Raw genomic sequence first — 20,000 nt, 5'->3', positions numbered from 1 at the left:
CAAATATGAAAAAAAAAAAAAAAGTCCAGCTCTGATAAATCATGTGATCAGAAACAGTAACGGTGGGTTCAAACACTCTGATCGACAAACACTATTTGACCTAGTCCATGTCCTTGTAAGGACAATGATTGACTGATGAGTGACGGCCCTATGATGTTTGTTGTACTGACATGCTTAAAAGATTGAAAACCTCTCAAAGTCCCTGCCTGTCAATGCCCCAACATGAAGGTTCACAAAACAGTTCTTTTACTAGGTTTATTCCTTTTTACAGGTAAGCCAACAGATATTTATTCATAGTGCCTTAATTATTAGGCTATTTCTGCTATCTATAAATGAACAAAATAAAATTACCTGAGTAAAACCTATAACTAACAGCATTCATTTATCTGTATATCATTAATATGATCGTGTTACCTTCAGGTTTCCTCAGGGGCCAGACCCAAAGCACAGGTAAGAAAATCCAGTCATCTGCAAATGTATAGCAAATGAGTTCTTTCAGTTAATGTTTTGATACAAAGAGTTCTGTTGATCAAGTTTTAGATCTTTATATTTTAGAAATAGTCTGTAATACAGTTGGTAAGGGCTCTTGTTTAGGATAGTTTTGCTTTGTTGATTTAACAGAATGTAGGTGGATAGCATAGTCCACAGAACCTATTAGTCTTACTTCATCAACATCGATAAACGTGTTTGTGATGAAGCTCATCTTTCTCTTTTTGCCACCCTTTTTTACATTCTACAGATGTTCTGGAAGAATATATTAAAACGGATGGGGCCTGGATAGTGAAACTGCCTAAAGTTCAATACAGTGTGAAAACAGTGGAAGAATGTGCCGTCAAGTGCAACAAAGAGACTTCCTTTACATGCAGGTGCAAGTCAGACCATAACTATAACTCTCAAAATATATTGTGTAGCACAAGTGCAGACTCATTTGATGTTAACAAGCAATGACACATGCTTTATTCTGCTTTATTATGTTGAAATACTGGGTATTTATGCTTTGCAGGTCCTTTTTGTACATTGAAAAAGATCAGGATTGCGTAACATTACCTGCTAACTCAAAAACTGATCAGATACTGCGAAGAATGAGTGCTGCTCTCTATGAGAAAAAGGGTAAGATTTTATAGCCCCATCTATTTTATCACTTAACAGATTTTAAAGTTTAAAAGCAGATGATGGTATGAATTACCTTCAGCCTACATTACTCTCTTTTAAATTAGCTTTAAGTACATTATGAATTATAAAACACTGGTTACGCTTTTTCTTGTTTTTTCAAAAGTCTACCTGAGTTAATATATAATCCAGATTTATCGAAGTGTAGTTTGGTCCATGTCAGTAAACAAAGTAAAGAGGATTATCTGAAAATCTATTGTCCGATGAGGGATTTCTCCTTAAAAAGCAAATGTATCAAGTACTATCTAGGTTAAACAGTGAGACATGTTTCAGTTTTGGTTGGCTCAAAAAATGCCTAATGGATGTTGTTTTAACAATCATTCTTTAGATCAATGTTTCTCAACTAGTTTTGCTTTAGGACCCAGATTTTACTTTTAATATCATGTAGTGATCCAACACACTACCACAATTATCATAAAAATGTTTAAATGTAGTCACATACTGCATAGGACCATCAATGTAGAAAATTATTAAGATGACATAGGCAGATAGACCATTGTTTAAATGCATAAACAGAAGTAGTGTGATTTAATTGGTTAACGCTTGGCTAATGCATGGAACAAACACTGGGCCAAAATACTATAGAGCTTGTTTTACCATATGTTGACATCAATAGATTGGTTATGGGGAGCCAGTTTCTTTTGCCATCTTAACTAAAGGTATGCACACTTATTTGGTCACATTTCAGTATTAGCATTTAGCATCTTTCCCATTTTTTGTGTCACAAACCACAAACCTAGTGAGAACATCTGCCCTTGTAAACCATAAGAATGTACAGTAACTACCAATAAGGAAATTAATACATCATCATCATCATCAGTATGATATCAACATCAGATGACATGAGTGTACTAGCTTAACTACAATGAATGTGTTTTTAAGCATGTTGTAATGAATGCATTGAATTCCTTCATACAGAGTACTTACTGGAATGTGTGAATGGCATTGGCATGGACTACAGAGGGACAAAATCCAAGACAAAATCAGGAAAAATGTGTCAGAGATGGGAGGCATCTTTCCCCCATGTGCCAAAGTATATGTCTTAATTTTTCATTTGTGATTCTGTAAAAAAAGAAAACAGCTTTCTTACAGAATATAGAAACTACAGTGGTTAAGCCAGCTAATTAACCTCAATAGTAACTTCCCACAGCGTAACGCCAAAGACACATCCAAAAGCTGACTTGGAGTCCAACTTTTGTCGAAACCCGGATGGAGACAAGGGAGGTCCCTGGTGCTACACCACAGATCCAGAGAAACGATGGGAGCACTGCGATATCCAAGACTGCACAGGTACATTTAGCAAAGAAACTGCTAGACCTTGGTGGGCTATCATACTAATGTGGGAATCTCATGCAAAAGTTAACCTCACTATGCCCTGCTTACTCTGGAGTGCACTTGAAGTGAACACTCTGAAGAGAGCAGAGCATTACTAGTATTAATACCACTTTATCCTTTATCCATCTATATTCTGAACATCTATAAATCCAAATTTACAGTATTTCAACTTGCATATGGTCTCTTTGTCCAGTGTTTGATAAAACTGGATTTAAATCCATGGGAATATCACAACAATGATAATTAGCCTAGGCTTTAAAATGAAGAGAAGATGTGCCACACAGAATCATGTAATCATAAAGGAGAAAATGAGTTGCTTGAAACGTCCATGTGTACATTTCAATAACGGCCTTGTGGAAAAGCCTTTTTTGAAGGGATTCAGTTGCTCACTTTCATTTGGAGCAACCTTTTGAAGGGATGTACAAGAGTGCAAAAACAGTTTGGAATTTGTCCCTTGAATCTGCTCTTTAATATCTCCAGAGGAATGTATGCAGTGCAGTGGAGAAAACTACAGAGGCAAGATCTCCACCACTATGAGTGGATTTACCTGCCAACGCTGGGACTCTCAAAAACCCCACAACCACGGTTACATCCCTTCAGCGTGAGACATTATCATTTATAGCACAAAGAGGATATAGTCTATTTTGTGCATATTTTAACTATGGTCTGTCTTTTGTAGTCTTCCTGATAAGTACTTGGAAGAGAACTATTGCAGGAACCCCGATGGAGAGCCCAGGCCCTGGTGCTTCACCACTAGTCCATCCAAACGTTGGGAATCGTGCTCCATTCCACGATGCGGTAAGCAATGTTCTTGTCAATCTGAAACACAAAGTTTTGTGTCAAATGATTAGTTCATCATTAATTGGTCAATGTTTTCTTGTAGCAACTGAACCACCCACAATTGTACCAGAGCTTACCTGTACAAGTGGAGAAGGTAGCTCCTACAGGGGCACCATTGCGGTAACCGTCTCAGGAAAAACTTGCCAAGACTGGGCATCCCAAAGTCCCCAGAAGCATTCCAGAACTTCAGAGAACTACCCATGCAAGTAAGCATCAACATGATGGTTTGGATGAACTGGTTTTGAGGGACATTCAGGTTTTGATTAATTATCCAGTGGTGTCAAGCCCTACACATGGAGGACCACCTTTGTTCAGAGCAGCTAATCAAGGTGTTCAAGATTACTTAAAAAATAACAGGCAAGTGTTTGATCAGGGTTGGAACTAATCTCTGCAGGACCAGGCTCTCCAGGAGCTCCAAACCCATTTTAGCACACATTAACCAGCTAATAAAGGTCTTTAGGATTGCTAGAAACTTCCAGGCAAGTGTGTTGGAGCTAAAATCTGCAGGACAGGGCCCTCCAGGAGCATGATTTGACACAGTTGAACCAGAAGAAACAAACAGACAGACTTCTTCAAAGTCTTATTCTTTAGGGCAAAGCTACTGTATGAAATTTTACTTGCCCCAGTATGCCATACATATACAGAATAGTGACTACACAGGGAATTGAACTAAAGTTTGTTTTTATCCCAGAGGCCTTGATAAGAACTACTGCAGAAACCCTGATAATGAAAGAAGTCCATGGTGTTACACCACAGATCCCGGGACCCGCTGGGAGTACTGCAGTGTGCCAAGTTGTGGAGATCAACCTAGACCTGGTCTGTTTTGAAGGAGTCATTACAAAACCATATCACATTAAATGTAGATTATGGTGTCCTTTCTTTGTATTTTACTTCATATGCCCCTAGAACTGGTGAAAGAGCCATGCATAACAAATATGTGATTCCTAGAGGAGCCGGTGATCCCTGAGGGTGAGGCATGTTACGAAGGTGATGGAACCTCCTACCGTGGTGCCATGTCAGAGACCATCAGTGGAAAGAAATGCCAGTTCTGGACATCCATGGAACCTCATCGACATTCCAAAACACCTCAGAATTTCCCTAAAGCGTAAGATACTACACTGAATCTTAAACTGTTGCAAATTTGGAGTCCACTGATTTCCCCTCTGATTTCACCAATCATGCAGAGATCTGAGGAGGAACCTGTGCAGGAATCCAGATGGTGACAGAGCCCCTTGGTGCTACACCACAGATCCCACGGTTCGGTGGGAGTATTGCAACATCGAGCGGTGTGACAGCAAGCCCAGCTCACGGGAGCCTCCTACCGTTCAATCAGCGGCTGCAGCTTCTCCATCTATTTCTCCACCTACTTCTCCAGAAATAGGTTCATTCACCTACAAGCTAACAGATTAGATTAAATATCAAGAGAACTATAGTATTATCTAAGGGAGGGTGTGAGTTATGTGCTTTGTTTCTTTTTACAAGATTGCAAGGTTGGCAACGGAGCAAGTTACCGGGGTCCCACATCCACTACTCTAACGGGAGTGACCTGCCAAGCATGGAGTTCTATGAGCCCCCATCAGCATGCCAGTTTTACCCCTGAAACACACCCAGACAAGGGTCTAGAGTCAAATGTAGGTCCATGTAGAATTTCAAGCATTTTTTAGGGCAAATTCTGGCATTTTAACACAGTTTTTACTTGGTTACACTATTAGCAATGCAGAAACCCAGACAGTGATGTGAACGGACCTTGGTGCTATACAACGGATCGGAGTAAGAAGTGGGATTACTGTCAGATCCCAGACTGTGGTAACTGTTCTTAATATTCCTCTTGGAAATACTTGACTCCAATGGCAAGGAAATTTCTAAATGCTAATTGTTGTTATCCTTGCTATGTAAGATACATGACATGCGTATTCCTTTCTAATCAGATAGCCTGAAATGCGGACAACCTTCAGTAAAACCTAAGCGGTGCTTTGGCCGGATTGTTGGGGGGTGTATTTCCAAACCACACTCCTGGCCTTGGCAGATCAGTCTTAGGACCAGGTATACAAACAAGCCACCCTCCTCTTCCTCTGTACTCATTTCCAGGCCCAGATATTATTGTAGTTATTAACTGTTATATTCTGTCATACCAGAACCAAAATCCATTTCTGTGGTGGAACGCTAATTGATGCCCAGTGGGTCCTAACTGCAGCCCACTGCCTAGAGAGGTAAGTGACTTTTTTTTAATTGTTTGAGGAGACAAACATGCAAATAAAGGGTTGAAACTGTGAATTTTGCCAATGTTTAGAAGTACAACAGTTCAGTGGATCTCACTCCACTTCTGGGGATCCACAACACTGTACATTTTAATTGTCTGTGGATTCCCTGAACTGGAGTTGATAACCATGTACTGCACTAGCATATAGATGACCTCAAAGCCCCAAAGAGACATGGAATAAAAACCACAAAACTTGTTAATGGGGCTTTTATACAGCAAATGGTTTAATGTGTATGTACAACTATGCAGGTCTGAGAGTCCATCTGCCTACAAGATCTTCCTTGGAATCCACACAGAACGTGCAAGTGAAGCATCCAAACAGGAGCGAGAGGTTTCTAAGATTATTAAGGGGCCAACTGGAACTGACATCGCTCTTCTCAAGTTGGACAGGTTAGTCTTCTGTTGTCCACCGTTGATGTGTGCAACTGTTGCCATTGCAATTCAAACAACACTCTGAATCTGGTATTTAATGTTTCAGATGTTTATACTTTCTCGTATTCCAGTTTAATATGCAGATAAAAGTATGAGTGATTCAACAGTTGATTCCCCAACACTGACTCAACCAATGGCACAAGTTTTAGATGGAATTTTCTGTATGCTGGAGTAATGGCAGATAGTGTTCAGTAATCTCTATTGAAAACAGTCACAATCTTTGCAATTCCATTTGGTGACACTAGTGGTTAAATGCAGTTCTGGCTTTTAAAACTGTAACCTCATTTTATTTATAATGACATTAAGAAGGCAAACTCGTGATTTTGTTTGATTTTAGGCCTGCATTAATAAACGATAAGGTATTGCCTGCGTGCCTACCAGAAAAGGACTACATTGTACCAAGCAATACTGAATGCTATGTAACAGGCTGGGGGGAGACACAGGGTAGGTCACCTTAACAAGTAGGTATAGCAAAATAGATTCTTTATCAATTATCTGTTAGACACGATAAACATGATTGATTATTAATTAAAGATTTCACAGTGTTCATGATTTCAAGACTTTCTGTTTTCTAGGAACCGGTGGAGAAGGTTTCCTGAAAGAAACCGGCTTCCCTGTAATTGAGAACAAAGTCTGCAACCGTGCATCTTTTCTGAATGGCCGCGTGAAGGAGCATGAGATGTGTGCAGGAAACATAGAAGGTGGAACTGACAGTTGCCAGGTAAAGGAGCCTGCTCTATTTAGGGTCTCTAGATTCAGTCACCTCACTGGCTCTGATTTTTAGCAATAATTATGAATACAAACAGATGTAGCCTTGTAAAGTGCCTTGATTTGGCCAAATTGCAAGTATTTGTCACCGGTAAAGCAATCCAAGAATACATTAAACAAACTGTTTTATTCAACATTGAAATACTGTTATAAAATAGTTTGGTTACACCTTATTTTAAGGTGTCCGTGTTACAGTGTAATTAAGTACTTAATTAACTACATGTACTTACTATAGAGTTAGCTAGGGTTGGGATGAGGGTTTGGTTAATAGCATGTAATTATGCATAATTTATAGTTATTACTACAGTAACTACATGTAACGTGCAACAATGACAGTGTTAGCAATAGTTCTATCAAATTAAGAAAATGACCAAATACTTGCATGTACCACTACGTTTACATGTGCACCAATAATGCGATTATTTCTCATAATCAGAGTAAGATCTTAATCGCAGCAAGATGTTTACATGACACGAGCAGAACTCTTCACTCCAGTTTACATGCAATTTACATTACTCTGATTATTCCTAACAAGTATGGTTATACCACACTCAGGCACACAGTATGCATGTTACTGGCCATTTTTAATCTACTCACATCAAATTAAAAAATTTTATGGACGTACTGGATATTATTTGGCGCCGTGATGAACATCGCAATGCCGAATTTGCTGCCGTCGTGTTCTTCGCACCGTCTGGATGAAGATACGGTACAGATTCTGCGCAGTTAGTTGTGTTGACAGAGTTTAGCGATTTTTTGAAGAGAAAACGTAAGAATAATGTCACGGAGTTCATTCATGAAGTTGTGTGAACAACACAGGGCATCCTTATATGTCCGAGCACATGCGCATTTTGGTCAGAGCGGGAATAATGCGAAGGTGTTTACATAGCTGTTTATTGCGATTAAAATCGGCGTAACGTTACACCACCTAGTTTAATGTGATTATGCCTAAATTGAGCTTAATCGAATTACTTTCATAGAAGTTTTGTTTACATGAGGTAAAGTTTAATCGCAATATTGCCAAAATCCTATTATAATCGCATTATGAGGGTGCATGTAAATGCAATTAGCTTAGCAACATACCAATATCTCACTATTGCAATATTAGGGTTTTGAGTCTCAAGTACTTCATGTGAGGAGCACTATTTGTGTAGCATGCTTTGGGTTTGGAACAGAGCCACTGATTTTCCATGCCAAATTTTCCATAGGCCTACATTAATTAATCATTGCTTTAACATGCTCCTTGTTTTTGCTTAACTTAGTACATAATGGCCCGGTTTCACAGACGGGGCTTAGCCTAAGCCTTAGTTCAATTAGGATATTTAAGTAGCTTTTATAAACGTACACTAGAAAAAAACATTACTGGTGAGCATCTTGAGACAAAACAATGGCTCTAACATATTTTATGTTATGTCAGTGCAAGTTACTTTCAGTTAAAACAGCTCAAACATGCATTTTAGTCAGGGAATAGCTTAAGCCTTGTCTGTGAAACCGGGGGAAAGTTAACTAACTGCATGATCTGTATTGTCTTAGAACTGTACATTTCTGCAATATGGACGTTACTTTGACACAGTCACCTGATAACAGATTACCCTTAATTGTAATGTAGAACATGCATTTTATGTGAAGCTGCTTTGAAATAATATGTATGGTGAAAAGCGCTGTACAAATCAATGTGAATTGTGCATTTAAAGGAATAGTTCACCCAAAAATTCAATATTTTACTATAATCATTTACTCACCTCCATGTTGTTCCAACCCTTTATTACTTTCTTACACAAATGAGATTTGAGACTTACAGCAGAGGGAAAGATTTTAAATGAATAACAACTTAAATTGTGATGTGTTCCTCACACTCATTCAGGGTGACAGTGGTGGGCCTCTTGTCTGCTACGCACAGAACACCTTCGTCCTTCAGGGAGTGACATCATGGGGTCTCGGCTGTGCTAATGCCATGAAACCTGGAGTGTATACCCGCGTCTCCAAGTTTGTCGACTGGATAGAAAGCCATATTAAACCAATCTGAGAATTAGTCAGATAAGTCCAATGATGTGCAATGGAATTTAAGTGAACAACTCAAAGTAATGAAATTTTATTGATGCATAAGCTGTTTTAAAGACCCTGTTCAGAAGTTCAGTTTTACAAACGGTCAAGCCCACTGTCAGTCTGTACGGTTATATGCACACGCCGGATGTGTTCCAGTTTGAGGCAGTCCCCATTAAACATGTTTTATTATAGAACTCTTCAAAGCACTAAAAATGTAATCAGATCTGATTTAAAAATATATGTTTTCCTACATTAAAGCGATGGCAAACATCTTTGGAGAAAGTCTCTTTATTTGTGCTCCACCATAAAAACAGTTTTGCTGTTAATGTTCAAACCCTAGTAAAAGTGACTGAACAAATAAGTGCAATAACATTTACTGTTATCATGAATAATTTAAGCCAACATTTTAAAATATATATAAAGATATTTTTATAGGGAGTTATTTTTGTCAAAAACATGAATTAAAAAAAAAAAAAAAAGTAAAATCAAAATATTAACTATCTTATATAAAAAAAATACAATAACTACAGTTAATGACAAACAATAATTACATCTGGGTCTCCACAGCTGTGGAAAGTCATCGGTCCTTTGATTAGATTGCTACATATTTTATTTATATACATATATATTATATAACTTTCTCAGCTCGATTACTAAATCAAATTCATATTTTAATTGTTCATTAACTTTTGGAATTACAAAACTTGTTGATTAATGAGAAATGGATTTCAGTTTGTATAATTTTGATTAAATCCTCAAAGGAGAAGTGATAAGCAGCATCACATAACACAGTTAAGGAGGTTGCTGTATTCTGTCTCAGACTGCTGTAACGTCTTTGTTTGATGTCACATCCGAGGGCAGCAAATTCTGTAGCTGTTGACTCTTCAGATGGTTTTCTTTGTTTCTGCACATACAGTTCACATTTGTGAAGAGAGGTTCAAGGTGACAAATGTTACCATAGTGAAGAGAGTAAAACCTCACCTGTTTGGACATTCAATGTCATCAATGGTTTCTGGAAGAGGCACACCTTTGGTTTCAGGTAACAGAAGAACCAGTCCACCAGCCACAAACGCAAGAGCACCTGTGAGAGTGAACATTTACTTCACTGACCTCACACTGGAACTAGTACATGCTCAACATCACGTTACTTTGGCCAGGGGTGTCATGCATTTATTTTTGACAGGGCACTAGTGAAAGTTATGACCAAAAGAACACACTTTTAATAGTAGTTCTTAATAGAAAATACTAGTGGTACAGTTTCTGTGTAGCATTCTAAGGGGACATGGGTTCAAACTCTGCAAAAATACATAATTTGATTTTTTAATAAACAAAACATTGGGGGGGGGGGTCAAGGTTTGCCTGGTCAGCATGACCCTACTATCCCCTGGTGGTAGATGCTGTAACTACACCATGCAGGGAACAAAAACAATAATATATACTTGTTTTGTTAGAACCCAATTTTTTTTGGTAGGTCTGTTAAAAGCCTGAAATTGACTTATGTTTTCCCCTGCTGCCTTTAAAGTGATAGTTAACCCAAAAATGAAAAATTCTGTTCTAAACCTGTATGAGTTTCTTTGTTCTATTAAATACAAAAGAAGATATTTTGAAGAATGTTGGTAATGAAACAATGGTTTCTTATCCCCGTTGATTTCCATAGCATTATTATTATTATTATTTTTTTTTTTCATATTATGGAAGTCAATGAGGACCATCAACTGTTTGGTTACGCACATTCTTCAAAATATCTTCTTTTGTGTTAAACAGAACAAAGAAACTCATACAGGTTTAGAACAACTTGAGGGGGAGTAAATGATGACAGTTTTAATTTTTGGGTGAACTATCCCTTTAACGTCTCACCTCAATAGTTTCTAGTGAAGTGTTTTGTGTTCTTGTGGTGCAATCAGCTAATCAGCTGTCAGGATGTCATTTTCCTGCATCTTGAAAGTAATTAGTTACATTTGATGTCCTTATCTGCCAACACAAACAACTGTTTGATTGTATGTAAAATGAACATTTGCTTTTGTACCGAAAATTATAAGAGGTAGTTCTAGCCAGATGACAGCAAGCCTGTAGAGCAGGAACGGTGCTATAATCCCTCCAATGTCACACATCGTGGAGCAGACCGATACACCCAGATTTCTGAAGCCAAACAACATCATATACAGTAGCATTACTGACCACAGTTAGTAACGTAATCTAGATTACTCATTTTAGGTAATGTATTCAGACTAACTTTTGATTACTTTTATATTACTTTTGACCTAACTTGTTTAAAATCTCAGGGGGGTCTCCAAGTAAATATTTTAGTTCAAAGGGGTTTGTCTGACAAAAAAAGTTTGGGAATTCCTGCATTACATGAACAAATAGTATATACAGTATCAGCAGTGTTTAGTAGCCTAACTTGCATAATTTTTCATCTCATACATGGGGTAAATGAGAGGTGCTTTTGTCCCCAAATTTAGAAGCATCACAAATTTATTTACATGACTTTCTAAATTGTGAATATAGTCAAAGCTAAATGGTATAACACACAATACGATTTTTTTAGAAAGGAAATGTTAAGAGAATAAAATGTAATAAAAGATCATTTACTGACATTGTGTGAATAATATGTAATCTATAATAAAGTAACTGTGATCTGATTATGAGCATTTTAAAATGTAATATAATGTAGGCCTAATTGACCGTTCGCAAAGACCCGCCCCCTTTAGTTACTGTTGCTATGTCCGGCAAGCCATGCCGATTTCTCGCCACACATTATGTTCTCACAGTGAAAAATACATCGCGGAGCAGAGAGGACATTGACAACGCGTCGACAGACAACACAGAGCAGGTTACTTTTGATATGAAAAAAAGTCTCAGATTTTAAATTAACAATAAATACCGTTTTGTGGCTCTTTAATGTGTCGTGACAGATCGCTGCAGCGCCCTCAGCTCAAGCGGCTCGTGAACCGATCATGTCTTCCTACTAAGTTAGTTAATTTATAGCATCAAATAAACATGATTGAACATCATAAAGAATACTGTTTCAATCGCGGAAAGACGTCAGTACACACCATTTTTCAAGTTCAAGTCCGCCTACATTAATCTGCTAATCTCCCCTGACTGCTTTGTCGGACAAAATGGCAGATTCGGCGTTATGATTGGTTAGATCGCCTGTCACTCAAACTCCTGGCGAAGGCTCAATTACAGACTACATTTTTGGAATCTGATTACATAATCCAGATACATGTAATCAGTTACTACCCAGCACTGCTGATTCTTCACTTTATATATAACCTGCGATGCGTAATAAAGGGTAAACCCGGTCACTCTGCAATATAACTCACCTGATAACAGTGGGATATAGTTCAGTATTCACAAACACTACCATTTCAAAAGCCATAGTGATGCCCAGCCTTCCAACACAAGCAACAGCACTTTTTAACCAGAACATACCTGTAGAAGATACAAAATTTGAAGTAACCATACATATATCTTCATTTTTCAGTCAATTTTAACTACAACTACAAATGGTAACACACTATCTGGGATGAATGCTGTGGTTAAGCAAGCCACCCCTGCCACGATATTCGCAGTTGCAAATGGAAGCCGCCGTCCGATCCGCTCAATAGTGAGGAGGATGAGGAAAGCTGCTGGCAATTCCACGATTCCAGATATGAGGAAGTCCACATACACGTTTCCTCCGAGGATTCCTAGTCTCATAATGAGACCCTGGTAAACCACAGCACTGGTGAACCTGCGACAAGAGGTTACTGATAAATGTTCGCCCCAATGCCCTTAATGTGGTGTTTAGGATCTGACGTACCAATTGAAACTCAGGATGAACGTGTATGTTCTCAGTTTGGAAGTTCTGAACAGGTCCATGAAAGAAGCAGTTGAGGCAGATTCTGTGTTTTCAATCTGTAGTGTCTGATGGATGAATTTGGACATTTAAGAGACATTTGGGCATTTTGTATTAAATTTATGCTCTTCATTAATGTGTATATTTTGTACCTCAATATTCTTGGACAGTGTCTTCTTGTTCTCTTTGGCTATCATTTTTATGATCTCCAGTGCTTCGGTTCTCTTGTTTTGGCTGAGGAGCCATCTTGGTGATTCGGGGATAAACCTGAAAAAGTGTATTTAAATAATGCAACATGGCTACATTTATCTGAAAATATTTAACTACATGCAAATACAGTATCCTGAATGAAAACCCTGCTCAAGTTTGTTCTTTGCGTTCATCCAGAAACCAGACATGTCGTTAGATATAGTTTGAAGAGAATAATAATAATAATAATAATAATAATAATGTTAAAATGTTACAGTGTAATGTTCATCTGTTGAAGAGCACGACATTTGGAAAATTGCATTTGAATTACATGACCAAAAGCTCTAAAAATTACATTTTTAGATGAAAATGCACGACAAAAATATACACTAGCTTTTAAAAGTTGGGTTGGTAAGAATTTTTAAAATGTTTTAGAAATAAGTCTCTTATGCTCACCAAGGCTGCATTTATATGATCACAAAATACAGTAAAAACAGTAATATTGTGAAATTTTTATCACAATTTAAAATAAATTTTCCATTTTAATATATTGTAAAAATGGTAAAGCTGAATTTTCAGCATCATTACTCCAGTCTTCAGTGTCACATGATCCTTCAGAAAATATGCTGAACATTTCAAGAAACATTTCTTATTATTTTCAATGTTGAAAACAGTTGTGCTGCTTAATATTTTTTGTGGAAACCATGATACATTTTTTTTCAGGATTCTTTGATGAATAGAAAGTTTGAAAGAACAGCATTTATTTAAATATAATTCACATTAAAAATGCCTTTACTGTCACTTTTGATCAATTTAATGAGTCCTTGCTGAATAAAAGTATTAAACTCTTTTCAAAAAAATTTTACTGACTTTTAAACGTTTTGAATGTTACCCAAACTTTTGAATGGTAGTGTATCTTGAAGATATGTGCTATAAAAAGTTCTGGGTAAAATACAACAGTATTTGTATTGTAACATATTTATATTGCACACAATCAAGCTAATAAATCTGGAAAACACAATCATTTAGTTGCAGCCTTCTGAAGACTACCTGTATTACACGTAATGCACCTATGTACAGGCTCTTACCAATAGTAAGTCAGGAAACAGATGTAAGGTATGGTGAAGACCACCTGTAGCCAGCGCCAGTTTGTTATGAAGTAAGCTAAGAGAGGAAGGATGAGAATGCCCATGCTGAAGAGCATCTGATAGGTCACTCCCACCGTTCTCCTGTATTCCACCCCAACCAGCTCTGTGACTGCAGCCAGGAAATAAGAGTTATTGGATATGAGGATATCAAGAATCCCAATACTGTGGAAAACATTTAATGCAAGAACACTGCAGCTAGACTCACTGATCCGATCACTGTTAGACCATCACTATGAAAGTACAATTAGTTGTACACACAAACATATTTCATTTAAGTGTGATTAAAACTGAAAAATGTTTTTACTTAGCACGTATCCAGCCATCCAGCCGCCCTTCACTCCAAAGCCAAAGAGAACTCTGAACACCAGCAGGGCGATGTAATTAGGAGACGTGGCCACCAGAATCCCTGTTACTCCGATGAAGAAGTTGGTCATGAGGAAACTCTTCATTCTACCATATCTGAAAGAAAAAAGCAAGAACATATCAATTCGATGGTTACTTAAATATTCATGTTGCCAATAAAAAATATTTGGTTTTCATTTTGTAGACTGCTTGATAACGTTTACACTACCGCTCAAAAGTTTGAGGTCGGTAAGGCATTTTCATGTTTTTAAGAGAAGTCTCTTATGCTCACCAAGGCCGCATTTATTTGTTAAAAAATACATTATAACAAATTGTGAAATATTACTACTTTTTTTTTTTAAATCATTTTTAAAATGTAATTTATTCCTGAGCTGGCAAAGCTGAATTTTCAGCATCATCACTCCAGTCTTCAGTGTCACATGATCCTTCAGAAATCATTCTAATATGCTGATTTATTGCTCAAGAAACATTTCTTCTTATTTTTGATGTTGTGCTGCTACTTAATTGTTCTTGTGGAAACTGATACATTTGTTTTTTTAGGATTGTTGTTTTCTGTAACATTATCAATGTCTTTAATGTCACTTTTGATCAATTTAATGCATAACTGCAGAATAAATTAATTTATTTAAAAAAAAAAAATCATACTGAACTAAACTTTTGAACTTTAGTGTATGAATCTTGATTGCATTGAATTGAAAAAAAAAAAATCCTTGAAACACAATAAATTTACTGAAGAAGCAACACAGCATATCATATTAAAGGCCCTTTAACACCAAGAACTATAACCATAAAGATAACTATAACAATATTAACTAGCATCCACACCAACTGACGATATCGTTCTGTTTTTTCCAAGCACGTGCTGCAGATTTGTCGTCTGTCGCTTTAAATGTTCGAGCTCTTAAAGCAGGATGATTCTGATTGGCTGTTAATGATTTATCGTTCATCAGGGCTACGTTCAGCCCAGACAAAACGTTGCAAAACGTTTTTTAAACGGAAACGGTGGTGTGTTGAACCAAAGCCACTGCAAGGCAAGCCTGCAATATTTAGCCAATAAAGCGTAAGGCTAATGCTAACGCCCCGCCCCCGGCGGTACGCAGAGAAGGAGACCAGAGAAGGCCGTTTTTTGAGTGGATGTTAATGAATGAGAGGCTTCACTATGCTGATTAAACAGTTTTGTTGGGAAATAGCTAATCATCTAATTAATGGACAGCCTGTTTGCTAATCTTCAGCATGTTTTACACTAAACAATACTTTCTTTGGGAACTATATGTAGATTTTAACTTGATAAAAATGTATTTTTTCAAGAGAAGGCAGACTAGGGAATGTTGCGACTGATGTCACTGCCATTACATGATAGGCTGAGAGGTGCCGCACGTGATTAAGTTAGCCGCTACGCTTTCTCCAATGGTAAGAGATACAGACCCTCTTATCTCCCTATAATAATACGATCTCTGGTTGAACACCCCATTCTGATGATGCAAGAGTTGCAACTATGGCAGCTGAGAAGGCCATTCTTTGCATTCTTTTTGAAGAATTTTCGGAGCCTGATGAAGTCGGTATAAATACGTGTTTAATACTGCAAAATGCGCTCGATGTTACAGTCAATGCCCTTGCCGTCCAGAATAAAAGAGAACATCCCAATCGAGTGAAGGGATTTGTGGAAACTGTGGTTCCTAATTATTGTGATCCAACATTTGCCTTTATGTTTATGAAAGTTTATGATAGTATCACTCCACAATACAATAGCAAAATATATTAGTATTTTTATGTTACATTAATCAGTGTCTAGCACACCTTCCTAAAGAAAGGATATGAACCAGAAGACATTGCAATTACTAAATGATATTTAGACAGACTTAAAGAAGTTCCAGATCTATACTTGTGCTCTTATTATTTAAGTTATTTTGCCATAAATGTAAATAAACATGTGCGAACAATATACTTGCTCTTGTGAATTTATTTTGATGTTAATTACATTTACGAGCTGTTTCTTTAATACTACGTGGTTTATATGCATGTTGATACTGATTGGGCTGACATTTTTGACACACCCACCAAACAAGAGAAAACGTATCTCAAACCCGTTGCACACCGTTTCCAGGAAACATGTCGTTCAACCCGGAAACCATAGCAAAACATTGCGCACCGGTTTGAGCTTGAACGTGCCTCATTAAAAAAAAATAATAATTCTGAGAGTGATTGCAACGATATCGTTCCTCTGTGCCGTATCGTTGTAGTTGTGGTGTGGACTCTGCTATTCTTTTATATTTAGAACGATTTTTAGAACAACATCTTTATCGTTATAGTTATCTCTCTTGAGGGCTTTTCACACTTGCAATAGTTAACCCTGGGCCATTCTAAACCCCGGGTATCCTGGGTTATCTTGCTTCACGTTTCACACTGCTCATAATTTACCCGGGGTTGACAATTAATCCTGGGTATTTATAAAGCGGACGTTTAAACCCTGAGTTAACGTTCTTATTTGCATATTTGCGGTGTCAGTGTCATTGATTGGATAAACGCAGCACGACCTCTTTACATAGCTCTAGCATTGTACTACTATCATGGACTTATGATAGCAACCTGAATTGTAACAAAGCACTGTTGGCCAGAGGACAACTGGCACCCCGACTAAGCCTGGTTTCTCCCAAGGTTTTTTTCTCCATTTTAACACCAATTTGCCACTTGTCTGCCACCTGATGTCACCTGATGGAGTTTGGGTTCCTTGCCGCTGTCGCCCCTGGCTTGCTTAGTTGGGGACACTTGACTTGACATTTGATATTCAACAGTGCTTTGATCTGCCTGCATTGACACTATTCTTTAAGAGCTGCTGTGCAGCCAAACAATGTACCAGTTATCAATGTAAAGCTGCTTTGACACAATCTACATTGTAAAAAGCGCTATATAAATAAAGGTGACTTGACTATCGAGTTCATGCTGAATGGACATTTTGGACTATAAAGGTAAGAATGAAACGGTCTCTTTTTCACTCAAATTGTCGTGTACTCTGTCAGCATTTGACATTTTTCCTCTCAAATGTTGAATTTATTGTTTGTTTCTGCGACTGTCTAAAGCATGTGAATACGCTATTGGTTATCCGATGCTAAGCGTCTAACTGTAACATTCTAACACCTCATCGTTTCACACTGTACAAGTTTGGCACCGCAATGCGGTTTCATTACCCGCTAATAAATTAAGAGTGTGAAACGTTCGTTTACCCGGGGTTAAAAGCGGTGTTTAGAACGTCGATAACCCGGCGTTAAGCACAGTGTGAATTCCCCCCCCACACATTTTAAATATAAACAAGATATAAAAAAATAAAAAAAACAGGTGAAAAAATCTGCCAGTGCAGTTATGAAACTAGTCTATCTTATGCTGCTTAATAATGTTGCTTATCAAGAAAATTTATCTTGTTTAAGGAGCTTTAGATATTTTTTATCCAAGTCAAGAAAGACTGATTAAAACCCCAAAATGGACCCATGTTATGGTGAAAAAAAAAGGAGTTGTCTGCCATACTTGTCTGCCATGTATCCAATTGCAATGCTGCCCACTAAGAAACCAACACTGAGCGTGGCCTGGAACATGTCAACATACCAGGAGTCTGCACACACTAGATCGAACTGCAACACACGGGTCTCATAAGACATTTTGTTCTTTTCATTCACACAATTATTACTAAAAGAAGTCTTGTTTTGTGATCCCACCACCACTCACCTCAGTGACGAAGGATTGTCTTCCTTCATAGTCGTACTCCCAGCCATTTGTACAGCCAGTCTTAGGCAGCGTAGAGAGCTGAGCCTGGACAAAGTCACTTTCTGGATTGTCACAGGTAAGATCGGTGGCGTTCCAGTCCATGTCGATTCTCTCACACTGACTGTACGTCACCCCTGCGGAGCCGTTTATCAGGGGTACAGTGGCCCTGCGTGCATCTTGAAGGCTCCAGCCGCATCTCTCCCGGATCTCACTGACGCCCGGGTCATGGCACCAATGCTCTGGGGTGAAACCCTGGAACACAATCCCCACATAGACGAAAGAAAACGGTACGGAGACCAAACAGAAAATGGAAAAAATTCGCATTTGGCACCGACCGAATGGCCCGGCCTCCTCTAAGATGTCTTCGAAAGTGGTCATGGTCAATGTACGCCTGGCAGTGGAGGAGTCCGCAGCTTTAGAAAGAGGTCTGTTAAGCTGAGGCACACAGTATTTACCCACAGCTGGTTGACCAAAAGTCCAGAGGAGGTTGAAACTCGATATATTCGTGCTGTGACTGACCAATTACATGCTGAGATGGGACGGGGGCCACAAAGTTAGAATTTAACCCCAGTGACATCTGAAGCCTGTTGTGCAATTTGTCACTGTATAATTTCTATTCAGCAAGTGCCAAAGACTACTTACTGAACCATTACTAATTTAACTAAACCCTGAATCTCTATTTTATTTCCCCCTATTTCCAATGAGAGGAAAAAGTGGCACTTTTTTCCACTTAAAGCCTAATCTTGCTTCAAATTCACCATGTTTATAAAGCAGTTTATTGTCAACAAACTTTTTAAAAATTGTTAATTGAAATATAGCTAAATATTAGATGAAAAACTCTAACTAAACAAACATTAGAAATGTTGCATTGACAACTAAATGAAAAAAGTTCAAGCTGAAGCACTAAAATTACTAACTGGAAATAAACTAAACCTGAACTAAAACTGTGATAAAAATTAAAACGAAACCTAAATAGTAGAATAAAGCACACAAATGACAAAAGCACAAAACAAAATTACTATAAATTATAATGAAAACTGAAAATATAAAAAAAAAACCTGATATAAAATAAATAGTATATCTTATTCAATATTAGATGAAAAACAAACTAATATTAGAAATGTTGCTATGGCAATTAACTGAAATAAGTTCAAGTTAAATTAAAGGGTTAGTTCACCCCAAAAAAATTCTGTCATTAATTACTCACCCTCATGTCGTTCCACACCCGTAAGACCTTCGTTCATCTTCAGAACTCAAATTAAGATATTTTTGATGAAATCTGATGTCTCAGTGAGGCCTCTATTGACGGCAAGATAATTAACACTTTCAGATGCCCAGAAAGGAACTAAAGACATATTTAAAACAGTTCATGTGACTACAATGGTTCAACCTTAATGTTATGAAGCGTCGAGAATACTTTTTGTGCGGCAAAAAAACAAAATAACTTTATTCAACAATATCTAGTGATGGGCGATTTCAAAACACTGCTTCATGAAGCTTCGAAGCTTTACGAATCTTGTTTCGAATCAGTTGTTCAGAGCGTATCAAACTGCCAAAGTCACACCACCCATTGGTGAACCATTAAAATTTCAAACACTTATGATGTAACTAAGCCTTGTTTACTGAAATCATGTGACTTTGGCAGCAGACAGTCAGGGCCGATATATCCTGTCAATCAAAAGAGGGCAGGAAAATGCACTGAATTTGTGCTTTGTGTAAAGAAAATGCTAAGAAACCCGTTTGATATTCAATATTAATAGTAATTGTATGAATAATAACATTCAGAAAGTTAAGAAATATTAATCTTCAGAATTTAGTTAATGTGTGTTAATATTAATTTGAGTAATGT

At 37.6% G+C, this 20,000-nt stretch overlaps 2 protein-coding genes across 2 annotated transcripts; one reads left to right on the top strand and one right to left on the bottom strand.

Annotated features, from left to right (window-relative positions):
- Positions 1–125: 125 nt before the first annotated feature.
- plg (plasminogen) lies at positions 126–9,123 on the top strand. Its single transcript, XM_051876083.1, has 20 exons — positions 126–271; positions 421–450; positions 740–866; positions 1,004–1,110; positions 2,089–2,203; positions 2,321–2,460; positions 2,986–3,106; positions 3,185–3,303; positions 3,389–3,551; positions 4,037–4,161; positions 4,294–4,450; positions 4,530–4,726; positions 4,828–4,976; positions 5,058–5,151; positions 5,274–5,388; positions 5,481–5,555; positions 5,855–5,995; positions 6,375–6,481; positions 6,613–6,758; positions 8,670–9,123. Exons 1-20 carry the CDS (start codon positions 223–225, stop codon positions 8,829–8,831), a joined length of 2,439 nt encoding a protein of 812 aa, XP_051732043.1. The 5' UTR covers positions 126–222; the 3' UTR covers positions 8,832–9,123.
- On the bottom strand, positions 9,124–18,616 carry slc22a2 (solute carrier family 22 member 2). Its single transcript, XM_051876085.1, has 11 exons — positions 18,113–18,616; positions 17,915–18,018; positions 14,337–14,491; positions 13,973–14,141; positions 12,848–12,962; positions 12,660–12,763; positions 12,376–12,590; positions 12,181–12,289; positions 10,878–10,990; positions 9,833–9,932; positions 9,124–9,755 (listed from the first exon to the last, which is right to left on the bottom strand). Exons 1-11 carry the CDS (start codon positions 18,527–18,529, stop codon positions 9,668–9,670), a joined length of 1,689 nt encoding a protein of 562 aa, XP_051732045.1. The 5' UTR covers positions 18,530–18,616; the 3' UTR covers positions 9,124–9,667.
- Positions 18,617–20,000: the final 1,384 nt, after the last annotated feature.

This window comes from Ctenopharyngodon idella, chromosome 20, assembly GCF_019924925.1.
Source record: "Ctenopharyngodon idella isolate HZGC_01 chromosome 20, HZGC01, whole genome shotgun sequence".
NCBI classification, from domain to species: Eukaryota; Metazoa; Chordata; class Actinopteri; order Cypriniformes; family Xenocyprididae; genus Ctenopharyngodon; species Ctenopharyngodon idella.
The sequence above is the reverse complement of the archived record's forward strand: the minus strand, read 5'-3'. Positions and strand labels throughout refer to the sequence as shown.